Source organism: Dama dama, chromosome 12 (assembly GCF_033118175.1).
Source record: "Dama dama isolate Ldn47 chromosome 12, ASM3311817v1, whole genome shotgun sequence".
Taxonomy (NCBI): domain Eukaryota; kingdom Metazoa; phylum Chordata; class Mammalia; order Artiodactyla; family Cervidae; genus Dama; species Dama dama.
In genome coordinates this window covers 43,291,628-43,315,568 of record NC_083692.1, presented here as the reverse complement: position 1 = coordinate 43,315,568, position 23,941 = coordinate 43,291,628, and the positions used below count along the sequence as shown (strand labels likewise).

The window sequence follows — 23,941 nt, the reverse complement described above, 5'->3', positions numbered from 1 at the left end:
GGGAATACTGCCATTTGCCAAGAGACACCTTCGGACACCCTTCCCCTCTTCGTGCCCCCTGGTGCTGGGTTATTTGTTACTGTCTCCAGGCCCTTTGTAGCAAAAGCTGTGAACAAATTAAAGTCTATCAAGAGAGAATTGGGAGAGGAAATGGGAAAATCAGAGCAGGGGGAAATTATATCATCTCTCTCTCTCTATATATATATATATATATATAAAATCTAATTATATATATATATATATATATATATAATCTAATTATTGACAGAGAAAAATATCCTCAGAATGTTGAGTGAAAATGCAGATTAGAAAATAGTGTTCATTGTTCCCATGTTTGTGAATATGAAAGTGCATATGCCTGGGAGAGTGTTTGGAAGAATATATATACATGCTAACCATTATGCACCGATGGGATCATGGGGTGCTTACTTTCTTCCTTTAGCTTACCTGCCTTTTCTGATGGTTCTCAGTGTTCATGTATCATTTTTATAATAAACTTATTAAAGAAAGAAAACATTTTGAGAAACAGCTCCTGAGTCTCCCCTCTTAAAACAAAACAAGGAGAACAGTATTAAAAATTATGCCAGTGGGTGGTGTTTGTCTGTTTACTCCTGAGAGTGATCTACCATTCAGAATGACTACCTACTTTGCGGATGCTCTAGGGAAAGTAATAAAACTCTAAAGATTTTAGATTAAGATTTTAGATTTTAAGCTCTCAAGAGCTTAAAGTAGTTGTTAAATAAAAAAATTATAAGAATGTGCTGTTTTAGGGAAGTATTGTTCTTCTATACCTGGAAACATTAAGGAAATTGACTCTTCATTCATCCCTACTCTCAGAATAAACACTAGTCACAAGTGGCTTTTATGGACACATTTTACTAACCCTTCAAAAGACCATTCATCCTTGTCTGACACATACAGTCTCAGAAAACAGAAAAAGAGAAAGCAACCCAGTCCATTTTATGAGGTTAGTTTACTCTGACATCAAAATAAGACAAAGACTATACTAGAAGAAGGTTATAGACCAGTCTCACCTTTGAGCATGACTGCAAAATGCTGACTGTGATATTTACTAATAGATTTCTACAGTATATTAAATACATGACCAAGTTAAGTAGCTTATCCTAGGAATGCAGTGATGATTTAAGTTAAAAAGTCTCTTAATAATTGGTTAAATTCACATATTAAGAGAGACAAACCATATAATCATCTCAGTGGGTACAAAGAAAGTGTTTGATAATATTGCATACATATTTTTACCTTAAACAAAGCCTTAGTAAGCTAGGAAGAGAAGGAAGGTTCCTTAACTTCATAAGCAGTATCCATCAAAAACCTACAGCAGACAGTATATGTGGTGGGAAGTATTATTAGAAGCAACTCTGTTAAAGTCAGAAATGAGACAGGGATGCCAAATACCACTCTTACTATTCAGTATTGTACTACAGTTTCCTACCAAGGCAGTAAGGCAAGAAAATTAAATAGGAGGTAGACGCAATCATTCTGTGCAGGCAGTGTAGCGATCCACATTAAAAAAATACAAGCAGTGCTACATAAAATCTACTAGGACTCAGAACTCAACAAAGTTTTTCAATTGGAGACAAATATACAGGGATCAATGGACATGAATTTGAGCCAACTCCAAGAGACAGTGAAGGACAGAGGAGCCTGATGTGCTACAGCCCTTGGGGGTCACAAAGAGGGAGACACAACTTAGCGACTGAACAACAGCAACAATGGGAATCAGCTGGGTTCCCATGCATTATCAATAACCACTTGGAAAATATAGTAGAAAAAAATTACACTTAGAGTAGCAACTATGGTACCTAGAAGTTAATGAAAGATATGCAAGAGCTTTATGGGTGTGACTGTAAGACCTTATTGAAAGACAGAGAAGATATTCTGATTAAATATAGAGATATATCATGCTAATGAATGGGAAGCTTACTATCATAAACATATCAGTTTACTTCAGATGAATACAAGGTGTTCATTTGGTCAAATGACACTAAAATTCATTTGGAAGAGTAAAGGCAAGAGTAATAAAAACAATTTCCAAGAAAAATAAAATGGGGGGGGAACTTCCCTATGGCCAATCAAGACTTACTATGAGGAACAGTAATTAAGACAGTGTTGTATTGGTGTTGAAATTGACAAAATGATCAATAGAAGAGAGTAAAAGACTCAAACCTCTGCAATATGGAACTTGATAAGAAAAAGGTGGCCTGGCAGATGAGTAGCAGGCAGATGAGCTATTCAATAAATTGAATAACTTATGAGGAGAAAAATATACCTTCTACAGCACCCACAAATAAATTCCAAATGGATTAAAGACCTTAATGTGAAAAACAAAACCTTAAAACTTTTGGGAAATATATGAGACTCACTTATTGCCTCATGGCAGGAAAGAATTTTTTTTTTTAACACAAAATAAAAACCACTTCCCTGGTGGCTCAGATGGTAAAGAATCTGCCTGCAATGCAGGAGACTTGGGTTCTATCCCTGGGTCAGGAAAATCCCCTGCAGAAGGGAATGGCAATCCACTCCCCTATCTTGTCTGGAGAATTACATGGACAGAATTACATGGACAGAATTACATGGTGGGCTACAGTCCATGGGGTCACAAAGAGTTGGACATGACTGAGCTACTAACACTTTCACTTCACTTTCACAAAAACCACTAACCTTAAAGGGAAAGACTGATAAATTTAACTATAATAAAAGTTTGAATTTCTATATAGCTGAAGACACCATAGATAAAATTAAAGGGTAATGCTACAGACTGGGAGGAGATTTTCACAAGTAATGTGATCAGCAGAGATTTAGAATCCATAATACATAAAAACTCCTACAAATTAACAGGGAAAAAACACACAATCCAATTGGGTGGGAAATGACCATGAAAAGAAAGTGAAAGTTGCTCAGTCGTGACTCTTTGCAACCCCATGGACTGTATAGTGTATGGAATTCTCCAGGCCAGAATACTGCAGTGGGCAGCCATTCCCTTCTCCAGGGATCTTCCCAAGCCAGGGATCAAACCCAGGTCTACCACATTGCAGGCGGATACTTTACCAGCTGAGCCACCGGGGAAGCAGGAAATGACTATATGAATAAGCAATTCACAGATGAGAAAGACCTAAATGCTCAACATACACAAAATATATTAACTCTCAGTGGCAATCAGGGAAATGCATATTAAAACAAGATACCATTTTGTTCTTAACAAATAGGCAAAAATTTTAAATGTGGATTATCTGAAGTGTTGATGGGGAAGTGGATCCACAGGAAATTCATACACTGCGGCTGGGAGTGAAAATTAGCACAGTCTCGCTGGAAGCAATTGGCAGCTGTGGTGCAGGATCTGGCAGTGCTGGTCTAGGTTTAGAACCCAGGAGGCTATTGTGTGTGTGCACAAGGAGATGCAACTGTGGACTTACTTTCTTACAGAAAGTGGAAATAATTTAAATGTCCATCAACATGAAACATGGATATAGAATATATTCATGTAAGCAATGAGATCAATCTTGCAAGAATGAGGTTGAATGAAGAGATGCAGAAGGATCTGTGTAATGTGATACCTTCATCTGAAGTTTAAAAACACTCTGAACAGTATAATGCTGATGTGTGCATATTCATGAGGTAAACATATAAAAACATGGATGAGAAAAAGACAACATGGACTTTTGAAGCTGCAGTTAGAGCTGAGGAGACAGAAGGGAAAGAAAGTTGAAAACAAAGAGGGCTTCATCTCCCTGTCTTTGAGGGCAAAATATCAAGATTTGTTCCATCTGTGTGGTGACCGATACAAGTAGAATTTGTTATATTATCTTCTGTTTTGTCTATATATTTGAAATGCTCCATGGGCTTGTAAAAAATTAATTCTTCTGAGGAGAAAATCAGCTCAATCTCCATGTTAAAGTGGGCAGTAATTCAAAAAAGCATTTAAACTAATTGGTGTTTATCACCTCATGAATGGCAGGTAGTGTGTCGGGTTGAAGCACAAGACTCTAGGGCAGCCTGAATCCAACTCTGCCACTTCCTAAATGGTGCATTTAAATAGCTACTGATCCTCACTTTGCAGTGGTTTCCTCGTATGTAAAATGATGATGATGGTGGTGATCAGTGCCTGCATGTTGAATTGTTGCAAGGATACGATGAGTTACTGTGCATAATGCACTACATACATAGACTCTATTTTTATTATGACCTGCTGTTCAGGGAGACACACTAGTTATTTGTTAGATGCAAGAGAGATTGGGGGAGGGGTGAATAAGCTTTGCTTAAAGAAATCATATATCATAGATGTTGTTTTTAGTGATGGTTGCTCTTCTATTGCAGTGAGACAAAAATATCTCTCAGATCTCCAAAATTAACCTGTTGAGTTGGAGATGATTCACCACACACACATACCCCCACCCCAGTGACTTCACAAATATCTGCTTCAGTTAGTTCTGTTAAGTAAAAATGTCACTCATTCACTTTTCAGAGCTAGCTATAAAATCAATATGAAAAACAAAGCCAGTATGTAACTCTGTTCAAATATATAGAATGCCCTCTCAAAATGAAAGCTATATCTACCTTCACGTTTTGATGAATAGGTGCTATTGTTCTGTCACATCATAAGACTGGCTTTTTTTTTGGATAATATTTTTAAAAAATGATGAAATGTAAATCTCAGTGCTAGATGATGGTTTTAATTGAGACCTATTTAATTTCCCAAATAAGTGAGAAATCACAGTCATTAGGGAACCAGGGACAATTTTCTAAAAGCAGATGCAGGGAGGCAAAGATTGCAGGCTTTGTCTAGAGTTGATTTGGCTCAAATTCAGTTGTCTTACTTACTAATCTCATAGTTTTAAATGAATTACTTAAATCTGCTGTTTCTTAGTTTCCTCATCTATAAAATAGGATTCACAGTCTTCCTTTTGCAGCCCTTTTGTGAGGATCAAATACATAGTATACACTACCTGAGGTACATAATCGGTGCTTGTAGTTAATTATCTCTGACATGATAATTAATTGAGTTACGAATTCCTCAGTGCTGATAGGTGGGTGGATATGCAGGTCAGGAAGCAACAGTTAGAACTGGACAGGGAACAACAGACTGGTTCCAAATAGGAAAAGGAGTACGTCAAGGCTGTATATTGTCACCCTGCTTATTTAACTTATATGCAGAGTACATCATGAGAAACGCTGGGCTGGAAGAAGCACAAGCTGGAATCAAGATTGCCGGGAGAAATATCAATAACCTCAGATATACAGATGACACCACCCTTATGGCAGAAAGTGAAGAGGAACTAAAAAGCCTCTTGATGAAAGTGAAAGAGGAGAGTGAAAAAGTTGGCTTAAAGCTCAACACTCAGAAAACTAAGATCATGGCATCTGGTCCCATCACTTCATGGCAAATAGATGGGGAAACAGTGGAAACAGTGTCAGACTTTATTTTGGGGGGCTCTAAAATCACTGCAGATGGTGATTGCAGCCATGAAATTAAAAGACGCTTCCTCCTTGCAAGGAAAGTTAGGCCCAACCTAGACAGCATATTAAAAAGCAGAGACATTACTTTGCCAACAAAGGTCCGTCTAGTCAAGGCTATGGTTTTTCCAGTGGTCATGTATGGATATGAGAGTTGGACTGTGAAGAAAGCTGAGAACCGAAGAATTGATGCTTTTGAACTCTGGTGTTGAAGAAGACTCTTGAGAGTCCCTTGGACTGCAAGGAGATCCAACCAGTCTATCCTAAAGGAGATCAGTCCTGGGTGTTCATTGGTAGGACTAATGTTGAACCTGAAACTCCAATACTTTGGCCACCTCATGCAAAGAGTTGACTCATTGGAAAAGACCCTGATGCTGGGAGGGATTGGAGGCAGGAGGAGAAGGGGATGACAGAGGATGAGATGGCTGGATGACATCACCGACTCAATGGACATGAGTTTGAGTAAACTCTGGGAGTTGGCGATAGACAGGGAGGCCTGGCATGCTGCGATTCATGGGGTCACAAAGAGTCGGACAGGACTGAGTGAACTGAACTGAACCGAACTGAACTGAAGACAAATTGAGATAATGAGCTGGAAGAGCTCACAGCTGACCCTGCCAGATTTCTTCACCTGAAATGATGTTATTTCAAGGCCCAGGGATTTTTTTTGAAATGAAAAAGAGTCTTCATCTTGAAGGTCGTTAAATGCTGCTTTTAAAGTGTACTTATTCAGTGTAATTAAGGTATTACAACAATCTGAAGCTGCTTTCCTATGCAGGCACCTTGTTTTGTCCACCATTGCTTTCATATATTCTTTCTCAGCACGCTAAAACAACCAATACAGCTAGGAAATTTCATCATGTCTGGCCCCCCGCAAAACACTCAAATCTTCATTCCTGATTGCTAGATGAATGAATCTCTAGGACTGAGCAGCCACCCAGGGCAAAGCAAAAGTCTGTGACTGATCCCAGGCCTAAGCCAAGGGCAAGATTTTAAGGGCACCCCTTCCCTGGTGGCTCAGATGTTAAAGAACCTGCCTGTAATGCGGGAGACCCAGGTTTGATCCCTGGGTTGGGAAGATCCCCTGGAGAGGGGAATGGCTACCCACACCAGTATTCTTGCCTGGAGAATTCCATGGACAGAGAAGTCTGGCAGGCTACAGTCTACAGGGTCTCAAAGAGTGTGAGACGACTGAGCAAATAATACTTCACTTTCTTTCAAGCCCAGGCTAGAGGCAGGACTCAGTGTGGGTAAAGAGGGGCTATTGTGATACCCTGTCCCCTGCTTTTGGTTGTCTCTGACAAATCAGTCCTTCCTCCTTCTTCCTTCCACCCTCCACCTCAGCCCTTTGTACCCAAACCTACCTGTCACTTCCTACCCTCATTCTAAAATAATCCGTTTTCTTGGTGGGGAGGTGGACCATGAAGAGGGAGAGAAGCCCTAGGAGGGCTACAATGCAGCTCTGATGTGATCCCCAGTAAGCAGTGAATAGAGACTATACTTTAACGAGGAATTTGCATTTTAAAGGAAGAACCTACTTATCCCCCAGGATCTTTAATTGGCTAATTATTTAAGGAAGCTAAGTCTTTTCACTGTCAACTGCTTGATGGATAGGGACCGGGTCTGAATGGGGAAATGGGAAGCTCAGGGTAGAACACGTCAAGCCGGAGATGCCCGCTGCACAGGCTCGTGTGACCGTCTCCACCCAGATGCCCCCAGGACCCCTAGAACTCAGCATGCTCAGGCCTGAAGTCATCCTCCCCACACACGCTCTACCAGATGCCTGTTTGAGTTGGTGGTGCCTTAATGTCCCCCACCCCACATCTCCCAAGCTAGAAGAAGCACTCAGCCTCACCCCTGACTCATCCATCTCCCCCAAAGTTACCCAGGCTGTTCTTTTGCCTCTTACCCTCACCCACAGTACAAGCTAAGATCAAAATCACAATGTGTCTGTCTTGCTGGGCTTCCCAGGTGGCGCTGGTGGTAAAGAAGCTGCCTGATATAAGGTAGGAGAGGAGACCTAAGAGACACAGGTTTGATCTCTGGGTTGGGAAGATCCCCTGGAGGAGGCCATGGCAACCCACTCCAGTAATCTTGCCTGGAGAATCCCCATGGACAGAGGAGCCTGATGGGCTACAGTCCATAGGGTTGCACAGAGTCAGACACAACTGAAGCGACTTAGCACTCAGCACTCAGCGTCTTGCAAATTGCCATGGCTTCCTACTGCCCTGGGGGATATCTTGGGGCAAGTGCAAGTGTATGAAATCCATACTTCAAATAATCTTACTAGAATTTTTGAAATTTTTATAGCTCATTTCTTGTCTGATCTGATTAAATCATTACTTTTACCTTATAATTTGGCTGTGGAAAACTTCTTGTGATGAGGAAGATAATCATCAGCTCTGCCATGTTCTTGCTACTTACTTGTGCTGGCATGATTGGTGTATTGTCTTCAAGACCTCAGTTTTGTTCCTTGCAAGAATCTTTTGAAATCATTGGTCCATTTCATAATGGTTAGTTTGCTGCTGCTGCTGCTGCTAAGTCACTTCAGTCATGTCCGACTCTGTGCGACCCCATAGACGGCAGCCCACCAGGCTCCCCAGTCCCTGGGATTCTCCAGGTAAGAACACTGGAGTGGGTTGCCATTTCCTTCTCCAATGCACGAAAGTGAAAAATGAGAGTGAAGTCGCTCAGTCGTGTCCGACTCTTAGCGACCCCATGGACTGCAGCCTACCAGGTTCCTCCGTCCATGGTATTTTCCAGGCAAGAGTACTGGAGTGGGGTGCCATTGCCTTCTCTGAATGGTTAGTTTAGTCAGAACTAAATAATATAAGCAGTAAGTCTATTTAAGCAAGCACACACAAACATATGCCAAAATACGCCAAAACTGCTGAAATGGAACAAAGAAATGAGAGATACATACTGAATACTTTCCCACCCCCTGGGGAATAGGGGCATCTTCTCCTTCCTTAAACTGCCACACACCAGTGGGCCCGAGGGTCAGCCTGAATGTTAAACATTAGTAAAGCTTAATCTATCTCATTAGAAAACAAGGAAACAGAAATAAAATTCTAATGTTCTCATTTTTCACACCCCTTCCTGGTGCCTGGTGGAGGCTGCTGCCCTTCCAAGCCATGGTGATTCACCCATGGGACCCACAAGCTGCTTGCTTCTTATTGCAGGTGGTGGAAATTTGGAAACCTTGGGTCTTCTCATGGGCCTCCCAGCTGGCTCAAGTGGTAAAGAATCTGCCTGTCAGTAGAGGAGACGCAGGAGACATGGGTTCAATCCCTAGGTCAGGAAGATCCACTAGAGGAGGAAATGGCAACCTGCTGCAGTATTCTTGCCTGGAAAATCCCAGGGACAGGGGTGCCTGGTGGGCTATAGTCCATAGGGTACTAAAGAGTTGGACACAACTGAGCTACTGAGCATTTACGCACACAGGAGTGAGCCCAGGGGCTCTGTCCTCAAGGCAGGAGAACATGACTAGTATCATCAGCTTTTCTGGGTGCCTGTGCAGGTGAGCAGAAGATGGGTGCTCATCGTGGAAGTTCACATTCAGAGTAGTATGTGGGGCTGCTCCGTCTCAAGGAGACTTGCACAGACTTTATTTCCAACAGCTAACTTGGGAGATGGGGATTGACATATACATGCTATTATATATAAAATAGATAACTAATAAGGACCTACTGTAAAGCACAAGGAACGCTACTCAGTACTCTGTAATGACCTATATGAGAAAAGAATCTAAAAAAAGATTGGCCATATGTGTATGGATAACTGATTCACTTTGCTATACACCTGAAACTAACACAACTTTGTAAATCAACTACACTCAAATAAAGCAAACAAAACAAAACAAAAACCCAGTGAGGTGTAAGTGATTGAGCGCCAGAAACCTGGACAACCACAGATCAACCTCTGCCCAGGTCTTACCCCTCCTTGCGCCCTGGGGACTCCCCTCCCCCCTTCCTTGTACTCTGGGCCTCCTACTTTGACAGATGGTGCTTATTAAGCACCACAGATTGTTTTTCTCATGGTCCCCTCTCCACCCCTAACTTCTACTTAACAATTTTTAGCCTACTCTCTTCCTTGCCATTTTCCTAAGCTATTTACAGAAGTGAAGTGAGATCATGTGAGCGCTGGCTATTACAGATAATTTTATAATTTTGACACAGCTATCCATACAGACATACATGTTTTACACACACTCTTTAATCAGAGGTAGAGAAGTTACCGAGTCCTGAGAGTAAGAAAAAAAGAGCCAAGTCTGTCCCCCAGCCCCTCTCTGCCACAGCACATCCTGGGTTGCTGCTCAAGAGCTCTTCTCTAGGCTGTAGCTGACAGCTGAGAGCCTGTCATCTTTCATAACCATCATTTATTTTTCCCAGAATGTATCACCTTGCTCTTACCATGATGAAGCTCATCTGCCTCTTTTCTGCCCACTCACCTTTCCTGCTGTTTATCACCACCAGCTTGGCATTTCACCATCTAGGAGAGCCTAGTGTTTCTAGAAACGTGGAAACATCACTTGTGCTACAGCTAAACATCATTTCAGACTGGCCCCAACACTTCTCCATGTTGGGGCCCACTCAACTTTTCCAGTAAAGGGCCCACTCAAATTACCTTTGGCATTCTCTCTTCAAGCTAGTTCACTCCCATTGCCATGCCATTCTGCCAGCAGAGTTCTGGTACTTCTCCTTTCCTTGTAATGTTCCAAGGGTGCTTATTCTCAGAGCACTGGCTTCATAATCTTTTCATTTGAGCTCCTTTATCAATCTTGGTTTAAGGAGGCTCCTGTTTTTTTCTATAAGGATGGACTCTGCAGATGTCTCAGTCTCATCTCCTTGTGCTAGTCACATAAGCTGCATAATCACCTATTTCCATTCTCAGAGATTCTCAAGTACTGTAAACAATCCATTACTTTTCATGGCTGGGGAATGGGTACTGTTGTTTAAACGTGGTTAAGAGAATTGTCACTGACTGAAAGAGCCTTTTTAAGGCTTGTATGCAGGAAGAAGAGAATAGTTTTTGCCATGACCTAGCCTAGATCTTCTTGGTGTTTCCCCCAAACAAACACATGCACACTAGTTTGACCTGTTTTCCCGGGTATTCCCAGGGCACTCCTGACCTTGGCTTCCAAAGTTCACGCTCTTCCTCTCAGTCGGCAGTGCTTCTCCCTGGTGAGTCGCCAACATGGTCCCTCTGCAAAAGATGGAGACAGAAGGATGGGTAGAAGGAAACAAGTCCAAGATAGCCACATGCAAAAGTCTGTCCCAAAGCAATTATCCTCCAATTAAAAATAAATTGAAAAAAAAAGTCTGCCCCCCCACCCCCACCCCCGAGCCCTCCCTTGGTGCACACACTCTCCCTTGAATCGTGTGCCTGTTGGAAAGAGTATTGGCTCTCCAGCCCTCCCCCTGGGAGTTGTCAGAGTTGACCAGATTGGTGTCTTGATGCTATTTCATCAAATAAATAATAAAACTACACAGGTATCTTTACTACAGGGCTTTTCAGAGCCTTTAATAAGCTGTTTGGTGTGGCACAACATCAAAAGCCAGCCACAATATATAGTCATCTACAAACTCATTTAACTGACCACAAAACCTTCTCCCCTGCAACATCTGACAGGACCGTTCTGTAAGATACATGTTGGGGCATGCCGTGATTGGTGGGTCTGACCTTCAGTAGGTCGGAATCATGCTAAATGTTAGGGAGCTTGTGATTGCTGGCCCTCCTTCTAAAGATTTTAATACTCACAGTTGGGAGTAGAGTGTGGGAATCTGCCTGGTTGCTGTTTTTTCTTAAAGCTTCTCTTCTAATTCGATAATCCGTAATCCCTCTGCTCTAGCCTCTTGATTATTAGGCTTCAGAGATTCAATACCTGTGACCCTCCTGAGGGCTCAGCATAGAAGCTTGTACCACAAGTCCCTTTGTAGGTAAATAACACCTTCTTTTACAAGAGAAATGGCTGAGAACATATGTGGGAAACCACCCAAGGCCTTTGTGATTTGGGGGAAATTGCTGGCCTATTTCAATGACTTTAGAAACCACCTCCTGATACTGTACCCATCCCCACCTATCCACATTCAGGTCCACCTTCAGAGCCCAGAATTTCCACCAGCTGTTCTCACTCATGCCAATTTGGGCTGTTTCACTTGTTAAAGTATTTTGTTTCATTTGTCTCTACCCTGCCTCCCTGCAGGACCATATTCAGAGTAGGACTCAATTAATATTGGAGAAAGAGGGGAGGACGTCCCCCACAGCACTTCTACAGAGTTGAACAAAGAGTAAATGCTCAGTAATTGCAGAGAAACCAAGGAACAAAAGAAACCTTGGCCCAAAAGAGACCAAAAACGGTTAAGATTGACTCTAGAATTAAAAAGCAAGCAGAGAAGTGTGGTATGTGTGGCAACAAGAGTAAGCATCTTACCCTGCTGAGATGATAGCAACTTCAACATTGTTCATTTTTTAGGTCAATGATCTATGTATCATTAGTGGCTCAGGAAGAGGCCAAATTGTCCCATTTTGCCTGGGCTTTTCAAATTTTAGCACCAGAAGTCCACCATACAGGAAACCCCTCAGTCCTGGCAACTCAGGGCGGTTGGTCACTCTACTCAAAAAACACAGTTTGGTAACTAGATAAAACTGGGAACTGCTTCACCACACTCTGGGCTTCCTTAGTGGCTAAAGTGATAAAGAATCCACCTGCCAAGCAGGAGACATGGGTTCAATCACTGGGTTGGGAAGATGCCCTAGAGAAGAAAATGGCAACCCACTCCAGTATTCTTGCCTGGAAAGTCCCATGCTCAGAGGAGCCTAATGAGTCCATGGGGTCAAAAGAGTGATAGAACTTAGTGACTAAACAACAAGAACATTTCCACACTCTACTCACGTGAATTAGTTTCCTACAGCTGCTATAACAAATTACCACAAACTTAATGATTTCAGTTCAGTTCAGTCCCTCAGTCCTGTCCAACTCTTTATGACCCCATGAATTGCAGCACACCAGGCCTCCCTGTCCATCACCAACTCCCAGAATTTACTCAAACGCATGCCCATCGAGTCGGTGATGCCATCCAGCCATCTCAACCTCTGTCATCCCCTTCTCCTCCTGTCCCCAATCCCTCCCAGCATCAGGGTCTTTTTCAATGAGTCAACTCTTCACATGAGGTGGCCAAAGTATTGGAGTTTCAGCTTCAGCATCAGTCCTTCCAATGAACACCCAGGACTGATCTCCTTTAGGATTTAAGACTATATAAATTTATCGTCACACAGCTTTGGAGATCAGACATCCTGAATGAGTTTTATAGGTCTGAAAACCAATGTGTCAGCAGGGCTGTATTTTTTCTGAAGGCTCTAGGGGGTAATCTGTTCCCTTGCCCATTTGAACTTCTAGAGGCCGGCTGTGTTCCTTGACTGATGCAGTTCTCTCTCCCATCTTTGAAGCCAGACATTACATCCCTTTGATCCTCTGCCCCCATCATCAAGTCTTTTTTCTGACTCTCTCTCCCTCTTTCACTTATAAAGAGTCTTGTAATTGCATCAGGCTTACTGGCTAATCCAGGGTAATTTCTCTATCTCCAAATTCTTAACTTAGTCATATCTAAGAAGTCTATTTTACCAGGTAAGGTAGTACATGCACAGATTCCAAGACTAGGATGTGGACATTTTGGGGATCATTATTCTACCAATTATACCCACCCATCTTTGACAGCTGATAAAACACCTTAATATATTAAAGAAATATTTTTAAAGTCTCATAGGAAAGAAATCTGTTTAATATTGCTTAACCTAGTGTTTTCCATACCTTTTTGATCAAGAAATTCTTTATTCAGGGAGTATTATGCTAAGTAAAATAAGTCAGAGAAAGACAAATACTGTATGATACCCATTATACATGGAATCTAAAAAATACAACAAACTAGTGAATATAACAAAAAAGCAGCAGACTCACAGATATAGAGAACAAACAATCGGTTACCATAGCAACCTTCCTCTGGAGAGGGAAAGAGGAGGGACAAAATAGGGGTGGGGGATTAACAGGTATAGACTATTATGTATAAAATAAGCTACAAGGATATATTGCACACCACAGGAAATTTAACCAATATTTTATAATTATGGAGTAAAACTTTAAAAAAAAAAAAAAAGAAACTCGTTATTCCTCCAAAAAGAACAGCACTTAACATCTCATGGAACAGCACTGCTCTTACAAAAGATCAGGATTCAAATTGGTGTGTGCACCATGGTGAGTCCAGAAACTTGCCATGCGATGAGAGATGAGAGTTTTGAGGGAATCGATATCTAAGTCCAACTCCTCTTTCTCACTTCAATACTCTTCTAAATTCAACTGTCAGAACAACAATCTGAGGTCAAAGCGCAGTGATCCTTCCTTCTTTCCACTGGTTCCATCATGGAGTTCCCACCCATAAAGAATCTTATTGGAACAAATATCAATATATTTCACTGGGGTGCAAAACCTGGTCAAACAAAGTGATGACGTGCCCCTACTGATCTCACTTGGAGGTACATGTCCAAAAAAAACTATTTTCTATGTTTAGTATTTATAACAGCTTAATACTTCTACCCAAAATAATTACAATGATAACTTTTTAAGGAATTTTTTTAAGGATTGGAGATTTTGATCACTAGAATTATCTTTTAATTTAAATTTCAATTTTTATGTATCCTTTGGTTATAGAGAATTATGATGTCTTGATCAAGTAAAACATTTTCAAGCATAAAAACAGATACTAAGTTAACATTCTTTAGATGTCATAGATATACAATTTTAAGTAGAAAAAAGAACAATGTTGCAGCTCTCATTTTTAAAGGAGAGCTTGCTCCTGTCATTTTCAAATGGACAATAATGGATGTTATATCACTGTGGTGTGTCCTGTGTACACTGGACACTTTTAAAAGAATAATTTAACACATTGATTTTAAAGTATCAATATTTAAAATATCTAGACATGTAATATATTTTGAAATTATAACTTGTTTAGTCATAAGGTGAAAAATAACTCACTGTCAAGTTAAAAAATATGCAAGGAGGTGCTCGCTTTTCAAAATTCTTATGGGGATATAAGAACAAAAGGTGTGATGACCCCTACTCTGGGAAAAACTATTAAGAATGCTAGTGGTAAAAAGAACAGGGTTTGGAATCTGGCTAGCAAGAAAGCCTCGGTAAAAACATCAGCTTTCCACAGCTCTCAGGGATAAAGCCACAAAGTGCCTGGCTCAAGCCAGTGTTCTCTCATTCAACAATAGCTGCCAAGGGCCACCTGGGTCCAGGGGGCCCACTGAGTCCAGTGGGGCTTGGACACAAACCCCTGCTCCCATAGAGCTTATATTCCATCAGACACATAGCTGGTTGGTCAGTTGCTTCTGTGCTGTATTTCTAGAGTGCTTCTTCAAATATCTTCTCAATTTTGGGGAACTGTGTCTACAAAGAAATGACTCGTTTTTTGATATTCCAGAACAGACCCATCTGGATTCCATTGTTGCCCAACAGAATAACCACCTAAAGAGGCATACACTTATTTTGGTGACAGAGCCAAAGCTTAAAAGTCTTTAAGTTTCTCCTGTGGAATTGACTTCAAAGCATGCAGCACAATCTTTTTTTTTTTTTTAATTTATTTTTATTATTATTTTTTTTTTCCCAGTGGGTTTTGTCATACATTGATATGAATCAGCCATGGATTTACATGTATTCCCAATCCCGATCCCCCCTCCCACCTCCCTCTCCACCCGATTCCTCTGGGTCTTCCCAGTGCACCAGGCCGGAGCACTTGTCTCGTGCATCCCACCTGGGCTGGTGATCTGTTTCACCATAGATAGTATACATGCTGTTCTTTTGAAATATCCCACCCTCACATTCTCCCACAAAGTTCAAAAGTCTGTTCTGTATTTCTGTGTCTCTTTTTCTGTTCTGCATATAGGGTTATCGTTATCACCTTTCTAAATTCCATATACATGTGTCAGTATGCTGTAATGTTCTTTATCTTTCTGGCTTACTTCACTCTGTATAATGGGCTCCAGCTTCATCCATCTCATTAGGACTGGTTCAAATGAATTCTTTTTAATGGCTGAGTAATATTCCATGGTGTATATGTACCACAGATTCCTTATCCATTCATCTGCTGATGGGCATCTAGGTTGCTTCCATGTCCTGGCTATTATAAACAGTGCTGCGATGAACATTGGGGTGCACGTGTCTCTTTCAGATTTGGTTTCCTCAGTGTGTATGCCCAGAAGTGGGATTGCTGGGTCATATGGCAGTTCTATTTCCAGTTTTTTAAGAAATCTCCACACTGTTTTCCATAGCGGCTGTACTAGTTTGCATTCCCACCAACAGTGTAAGAGGGTTCCCTTTTCTCCACACCCTCTCCAGCATTTATTGCTTGTAGACTTTTGGATAGCAGCCATCCTGACTGGCCTGTAATGGTGCCTCATTGTGGTTTTGATTTGCATTTCTCTAATAATGAGTGATGTTGAGCATCTTTTCATGTGTTTGTTAGCCATCTGTATGTCTTCTTTGGAGAAATGTCTGTTTAGATCTTTGGCCCATTTTTTGATTGGGTCATTTATTTTTCTGGAATTGAGCTGCAGGAGTTGCTTGTATATTTTTGAGATTAATCCTCTGTTTCTTCATTTGCTATTATTTTCTCCCAATCTGAGGGCTGTCTTTTCACCTTACTTATAGTTTCCTTTGTACTGCAAAAGCTTTTAAGTTTCATTAGGTCCCATTTGTTTAGTTTTGCTTTTATTTCCAATATTCTGGGAGGTGGGTCATAGAGGATCTTGCTTTGATTTATGTCGGAGAGTGTTTTGCCTATGTTCTCCTCTAGGAGTTTTATAGTTTCTGGTCTTACATTTAGATCTTTAATCCATTTTGAGTTTATTTTTGTGTATGGTGTTAGAAAGTGTTCTAGTTTCATTCTTTTACAAGTGGTTGACCAGTTTTCCCAGCACCACTTGTTAAAGAGGTTGTCTTTTTTCCATTGTATATCCTTGCCTCCTTTGTCAAAGATAAGGTGTCCATAGGTTCGTGGATTTATCTCTGGGCTTTCTATTCTGTTCCATTGATCTATATTTCTGTCTTTGTGCCAGTACCATACTGTCTTGATGACTGTGGCTTTGTAGTAGAGTCTGAAGTCAGGCAGGTTGATTCCTCCAGTTCCATTCTTCTTTCTCAAGATTACTTTGGCTATTCGAGGTTTTTTGTATTTCCATACAAATTGTGAAAGTCTTTGGTCTAGTTCTGTGAAAAATACCGTTGGTAGCTTGATAGGGATTGCATTGAATCTATAGACTGCTTTGGGTAGAATAGCCATTTTGACAATATTAATTCTTCCAATCCATGAACACGGTATGTTTCTCCATCTGTTTGTGTCCTCTTTGATTTCTTTCATCAGTGTTTTATAGTTTTCTATGTATAGGTCCTTTGTTTCTTTAGGTAGATATACTCCTAAGTATTTTATTCTTTTTGTTGCAATGGTGAATGGTATTGTTTCCTTAATTTCTCTGTCTGTTTTTTCATTGTTAGTATATAGGAATGCAAGGGATTTCTGTGTGTTAATTTTATATCCTGCAACTTTACTATATTCATTGATTAGCTCTAGTAATTTTCTGGTAGAGTCTTTAGGGTTTTCTATGTAGAGGATCATGTCATCTGCAAACAGTGAGAGTTTTACTTCTTCTTTTCCTATCTGGATTCCTTTTACTTCTTTTTCTGCTCTGATTGCTGTGGCCAGAACTTCCAACACTATGTTGAATAGCAGTGGTGAGAGTGGGCACCCTTGTCTTGTTCCTGATTTCAGGGGAAATGCCTTCAATTTTTCACCATTGAGGGGCAGCACAATCTTTTAAACATCCTTAATGCTGGTAAATATTTGTATGGGGAGGAGGAATGTGATGCTTTGGGGACAAAGGTTATCTACACAAAGGTCTGATGACCATGGTATATGATCAGACTGGGCAGGAATATTCTTTGTCTCCAGCTCTGGAAGAGCATTAATCTCAGAGTAAGGAAAAGTCAAAAATCGATGTTTCTTACCTTCACACTGAGGCTGAAGGGAAAATCCCGGCTGTGTCAGGGTCACTTGCTCTGAAGTTACTTCAAGAATCTATGTTCTCAGACATTCAGGAGAGCCTCCTGGGGCCGTGGGAGACCCATGGTCCCTGCTTCTCTAGTCCTACTGATCCCACTTTAGCGACCCCACTCTAGGCCATGCCCCTGAGGCTGACAGTTGGAAGAGGTCCGTGAGCAGGAGTAGCTGTCCTGGGAAAACCCAGGGCTGAGCTGGGAGGGAAGGAGCCAGTCCATGAGGGGGCATACAGGTGGAGGAAGAGCTGGGGCCTGTGTCTGAATTGTGTTTGACTATTTACTGAGTCCATGTTTGTGAGACTTACACACCCAGGGATTAATGACATTCCATTGAGGGGATGAATCAGGGTGAGCAGAGGGGGTGGGATTGAGATGGGGAGGGGCCAGAGAGGATTGCAAAAGCTGGTGTGTGTGGCCATCTGTCTGTCCATGCTGCCTGTCACTTCCATGTAGCCACAGAGTGCTGGAAGAGAACTCTTGGGATCCTAGAGGGCCCTCAGTTCTCAAAGGGAAATTTATTCTGCAGAATTTCTCTAGCATTTAACTTAAATGCTATTCCATCCCTGTGCCCAGAACTGAGCTAGGTGCTGTGGGAGATGCTGTCTCTGTCCTTAGGCAACTTGACTCTCCTTGGGAAGATAAGAATGATACACATACGTAATGTTGAATGAAGATGGCCAATGGGTTTCATTTCATATACCAGTTTCAGCTAACTGGTAACTTCATGGAGTATTCCATCCAGTCTAAGACCCCATCAATTATAAGAGGCCATTTTATATGCTCTTAAGAAAGAAGAAAACATTTCCAATTAAATTACAAATGATTGCTTTCTTACAGCTTAGAGTTTTCTGTCCAATTTCTTATTAGAAGATTCTTTTTAGACTTACTTATACATAGTGTTAAGCTTCCCTGGTGGCTCAGAGGTTAAAGCGTCTGCCTGCAATGCAGGAGACCTGGGTTTGATCCCTGGGTCGAGAAGATCCCCTGGAGAAGGAAATGGCATCCCACTCCAGTATTCTTGCCTGGAGAATCCCATGGACAGAGGAACCTGATGGGCTACAGTCCACGGGGTCACAAAGAGTCAGACATGTCTCTCAGACATGACTGAGAGACTTCACACATACATCGTGTTATTTCCTTTAACATATATTGTTCTTTCATTTATAAAGTGGAAAGTATGGGAAATAAACTGGGTTTGGTTTTTCTAAGTTTCCTCATATTCAGGGTACTATTGGGCTGAAGCATCTTTGCTCGGAGCATTGATGTTTGTGTTTCCCACACAGTGTAGTTCTCTGTCATCAAGAGCATTGGTGAGGCAATATTTCTTTCAAGAGTACTCATGACTTTTATTTCAAATCTCTGTCTCCTATTGTGTAAATTGATGCACACACAGGTAATGCAACCACAGCACAACTACCACCTGGCAACATTGACTATAAGACAGATCACTACTTCCAAGATATCAAATGTGAAAAAAATACATCTTAAGACTCAATGAATATGGATTCTAAGACTCAGTCGAAAAACACTCCCATGATTAACCACCCAGGTCTGTCCTAGGAATGGGGTTGGCACTGGTGCTACATTCTTATCACTAAGCAATAATTTCCTCCTGTAAATTTGCAAAACTGAATGGTTTCCAGTACAATAATTATTGTAGGGAATTCTCCATGAGCAAATAGATTCAAGGAGTCTTTCTGCATAAAGTAGGTCAAAAGGATGAGATCTGGCCTGGACACGAGAAGACCATGTCCAGAAAGGAAAAAGCATGATTTAAAAGGTTCAAGAAGGTAAACAGGCATATCATGTGGCAAGGATAGTGGAGTAACCAGGCTAGAGTGGGGTTTCATAAAAGAGTCATGGGTTATGAAGGCATGAATTTTTGCCCTAAGAACATAAGTTCAAGTTAGCATATTTCACTTCTAGAAACTTAATCAAAGGTTCTCCTATTTATATAACTTTTATTTTTTTTCTTACCATAGGTCCTGATGTTTTTAGTTCAAAGAACCTTGCCCTTCAAGCCCAGAAGAAAATTCTGAGCAAAATAGCCAGCAAAACTGTGGCCAACATGCTGATTGATGATACCAGCAGCGAGATCTTTGATGAGCTCTACAAAGTCACCAAAGAGCACATACATAACAAGAAGGAAGCCCACAAGATCATGAAAGACTTAATCAAGGTGGCAATCAAAATCGGGATCCTCTACCGGAACAACCAGTTCAGCCCAGAGGAAGTTGTTATAGTGGAGAAGTTTAGGAAGAAGCTGAACCAGACCGCCATGACCATCGTCAGCTTCTATGAGGTGGAATACACCTTCGATCGAAACGTGCTCTCCAAGCTCCTACACGAGTGCAAGGACCTGGTGCATGAACTGGTACAGCGACACCTGACACCCAGGACCCACGGACGCATCAATCATGTCTTCAACCACTTTGCCGATGTGGAGTTCCTTTCCACCCTTTATAGCCTTGATGGAGACTGTAGGCCCAACCTCAAGAAGATCTGTGAGGGAATCAATAAACTGATAGATGAAAAAGTCCTCTGAATGCCTTCCCTCCTCCTGGACTTCGCTGCATTCATGTTACAGCACCCAGTGTGTTCCACATGAGAATCAGGAAACAAGAAGAAACCCTTATCAAAGATGCCTATGTCTGTCTTGTTCATCCCTCTGATGTTGATACTAGATTGAGCTCAGGTGTGTTTATCCTCTGAGCTATCTGCTGAGGTATGTACTTAAAATCTCCTCTGTTTGCAAGCCCAAAGGACATCTCACCTCTCCTGAGCAGAAAAACCACCCTGCTCACCAGGGTGAGCCCAGTTCACCTTGTGGAGTGAAAGGAGCCCTGGACCAGGGGTCAGAGTACATAGATTTGGTTCCCAACTCCATCAGTTATGACTTTGTTCTCTGGATCCTGGAACTATTGTGCCCACCTGCCTACCTCCCGGGTTGCTGTGAGGATCAAATGAGACTATGTTCATGCTTTTAATAACACTAATATGAGGTCTTACTAGTTTCTCTTTGGCATGTTGTGGGAATCAACCTGGATCTAGACTATCAGACAGTGGAGAAAAGAACAATAGTTTCTAACAGGCTGGGTTTGCAATCTGTGTCGAGATGTGCTGTTTCAAACACACAATTTCATTCATAAAAATTAATCCAAAGGTGTGAAAAAGTATAGCAGCAAAGTGGAAAAATGTTTTTCAAGTCTTAGATGTGCAGGTTTATGGTCCTGCAGAGGGGAACTTTCTGGGGGGTGGGGGAGTAGAGAGTTTCCCACACACGAGGCAGAAGCAGAGAAGAACTGTGCTCACCCTGCTCCTGCAGGATGGGCCTTCCCCATCTAAGGGGCACCATCCAAGAGGCACAGGGAAGGTTTATCCCAGCATGCACAGGAGAGTTGGGCTGAATGAACCCCTGTCTTGTCTTTCTTGGTCTTTCACAGTCATTTTGTGCTGTTTATTCTGGTTTGTTAATAAATTGGAATTATCCTTCAAACAAGAGGTTTTTGAGTTGTGATTCAAAAATCAAATTCCTTGGAGTTACATATGGTATTAAGAATGATGGGATTGAAAGGAGGAAGAAAATAGAGTAAGAGCTTTGCACTCAGACCCTAAGGCAAAGTACCCCTAGGGAGCAGGTATAGGCTGAGACCTGTGCCCCTGCTCAGTGGGGAGCTAGATATGGACATTGTGACCTCCTTCCCCATGTGTCTTAAAGCCTCACTTTCACACAAAGTATTTAATGCCTTATAATGTTGTCTGGAGGACATCACCTTAAGAGACTTGCCCATCCAGCATCACCTCTGTCCTGTTATGCTTCTCTGGTATCTGATGATAATGCAAAAATACTACATTAGCTCAAGCCCCATGATTCATGCCCCCGCCCCATGGCCTGTCTCTGGCAGGAGCATCAAGAGATGGTTTGTGGGCGAGTGTGAAAAGATGGCAGCTGAACCTACTGTGGCCATTCAACCCCAACCGTCTCCCATGTCAACATCAGCATGTTGCATCAACAACAAAGCATCCGGTTAAGCTCTTCAGCCACCAGCACTCAAAATTAGTTCATAGGAAAAATGTCTAGCGGGTAATAGGGAATAGGTAGTCAGCCCCTGTCTTCCTGTTTGACAAGCGTGGCTCAGCCCCTCTTGATAGTCCCAAGGACTTAACAGTGATGGCCTGTGCACATTTGGGCTGGGGAGGCCATTGGTCATTTAGGCAGTGCCAGTGGAAGGGCTTCCCTGGTGACTCAGTCGGTAAAGAATCCACCTGCAATCCAGGAGACCTGGGTTCAATCCCTGGGTCAGGAAGATCCCCTGGAGGAGGGCATAGCAACCCACTCCAGTATTCTTGCCTGGAGAATCCCATGGACAGAGGAGCTTGGCGGGCTACAGTCAATGGGGTCGCAAAGAGTCAGACACGACTGAGCGACGAAGCACAGCACAATGGAAGCTGCAGGTGACAGGCTCCTTCCTGCCCACCTGCCAACTAGGCAACAAGCAGCCCAGCACTAGCCAAATTTTCACATATTGCTCTCCATGACTGCTTTGGTGTACTCGTCTGGTTAAACACCACATTCTAATATGACGGGGTGGTTCTAGAAGCAGGTTCTTTTTCGCTAAGTAGGTAGACCTACCCAGAGAGCTCAACCTGCCAAAGGAATGGGTAGAACTGTCTCTTCTCCATCTGAGACAGCAGGGAAAGAAGGCGGGATCCCCAGTCACGGACGACTGCAGGTTCTCCCCTCTCCAGGCATCACAGCATGGTGTGGGCACAGCGGAGCTGAGCAGGTTCTGAGCCACCAGCCTCAGAAGGAGAGGTCCTCCTTGTGCTGGTCAGAAAAGGATCAGCACTTCCACGAGCAGATCTCCGCAAGCACAAGGCAGTGTGGACCAAAACATTCTACCACCTCCGGCTTCCCCACTGAGGCAGCCAAGCAAGGGGCACTCTACCTCAAGGCCAGTGGTGTGTGTCTCCATCTTATCAACAGTAACCACAGGGAGCTGAGCTACCCAGGCATAAGTAACCCACCACACCTCTAAAAATAGTCAATGTCTACCCTCCGTCCCCAGTATACCTTTCAAACACATCACTGGCATGTAAATTCAAGTGATGAGTGAATTTCATCAGCCAACTAAAAAGCTACACATTTCCAATACTTTACATAACAATCTAGTGGCCAAGGAATCTCATTACTGGTTTATCTGACGACTCTAACCATGTCACTTAGTGCCCCTAGAAAGCTGTTTTGGTTGAAAACAATGTGACAGAGACCAGTAGATGCTTTTAAAAACAAAACTCTTCAGATGTAACGTTTGTGCTCAGAAAGTGAAAGTCACTCAGTCGTGTCCAACTTTTTGCATGGACTGTATAGTCCATGGAATTCTCTAAGCCAGAATACTAGAGTGGATAGCCTTTCCCTCCTCCAGGGGATCTTCCCAACCCAGGGATCAAACACAGGTCTCCCACATTGCAGGGGGATTCTTTACCAGCTGAGCCACAACCGAAGTCCAAGAATACTTGAGCGGGTAACCTATCCCTTCTTCAGCGGATCTTCCCAACCCATGAATTAAACCAGGGTCTCCTGCATTGCAGACGGATCTTTACCAACTGAGCTATCAGGGAAGCCCTTGTGCTCAGAACTTTGTACTAAACTTTCAATAGCGAGAACCCACAAAAGCAAAGTTATGATATCTACATTTAGGTGGTACCCTCAAGAAAACTGATTTCAAGAGAAGCAACAGTACTAAAACACTCACTTGATCAGTCCCATGCAAAATTCAGAGAGAAATGTCTGGCTCAGCACATCAAGGGCAGAGACAGGAAACAGCAGTTTTTCATCTGGAGACATCACTGAGTCTTCATCCATCCCACAGCACTCAGCTGTTTCCCCACGGGAGCATACCAGGAACTTGTGCTGAAGTGTCCATCCCACCCTGGCTTGGATCCTTCTTTGTGTGTCTGAACCCTACAGAAACACATTCCCTGCCAGCTGGCCTGCCGTGTGTCTGTATCACTCTTCCTCCCTGTGTTTGCATCTGTGAGTCTTGACACCCTCAGCAACTCCAGGTCTCTGCTCAGTGACAAAGCAAAATGAAAAGACTTCTCCATCTGTGCTTCTTCTCCAAATCCCCATTTCACCCATCTGTGCCTTTTCAGGGGCAAATCAGTACATTCCCTGTCTGCTCCAATGAACGTCTTACATCCACTTCTTTTAAAAAGGAGCTCAAATAAGGCCTATATACCCTGGTCCCCAATATTCTGGGGGCTTTTAAAAATCAACGTGGTCCCAGATGTCAAGAGCAAAACCAGTTAGTAAAAATTCTAGACCAACTCTGGGATGCAAAGACCGAGCATTAA

General features: G+C 42.3%; 1 protein-coding gene and 1 long non-coding RNA gene across 2 annotated transcripts in view; one reads left to right on the top strand and one right to left on the bottom strand.

Annotated features, from left to right (window-relative positions):
- LOC133066264 (uncharacterized) overlaps nucleotides 1–10,648 on the bottom strand; it is a 144,622-nt gene extending 133,974 nt beyond the window's left edge. Inside the window, exon 1 of the long non-coding RNA XR_009695110.1 lies at nucleotides 10,604–10,648. This is a non-coding gene — a long non-coding RNA (uncharacterized LOC133066264). The remainder of the gene's footprint in view (nucleotides 1–10,603) is intronic.
- TNFAIP8L3 (TNF alpha induced protein 8 like 3) overlaps nucleotides 1–21,077 on the top strand; it is a 44,144-nt gene extending 23,067 nt beyond the window's left edge. The window contains exon 2 of the mRNA XM_061157153.1: nucleotides 19,567–21,077. Within this exon, the coding sequence (XP_061013136.1) occupies nucleotides 19,567–20,129 (563 nt within the window). The 3' untranslated portion in view covers nucleotides 20,130–21,077. The remainder of the gene's footprint in view (nucleotides 1–19,566) is intronic.
- The last annotated feature ends 2,864 nt before the right edge of the window (nucleotides 21,078–23,941 follow it).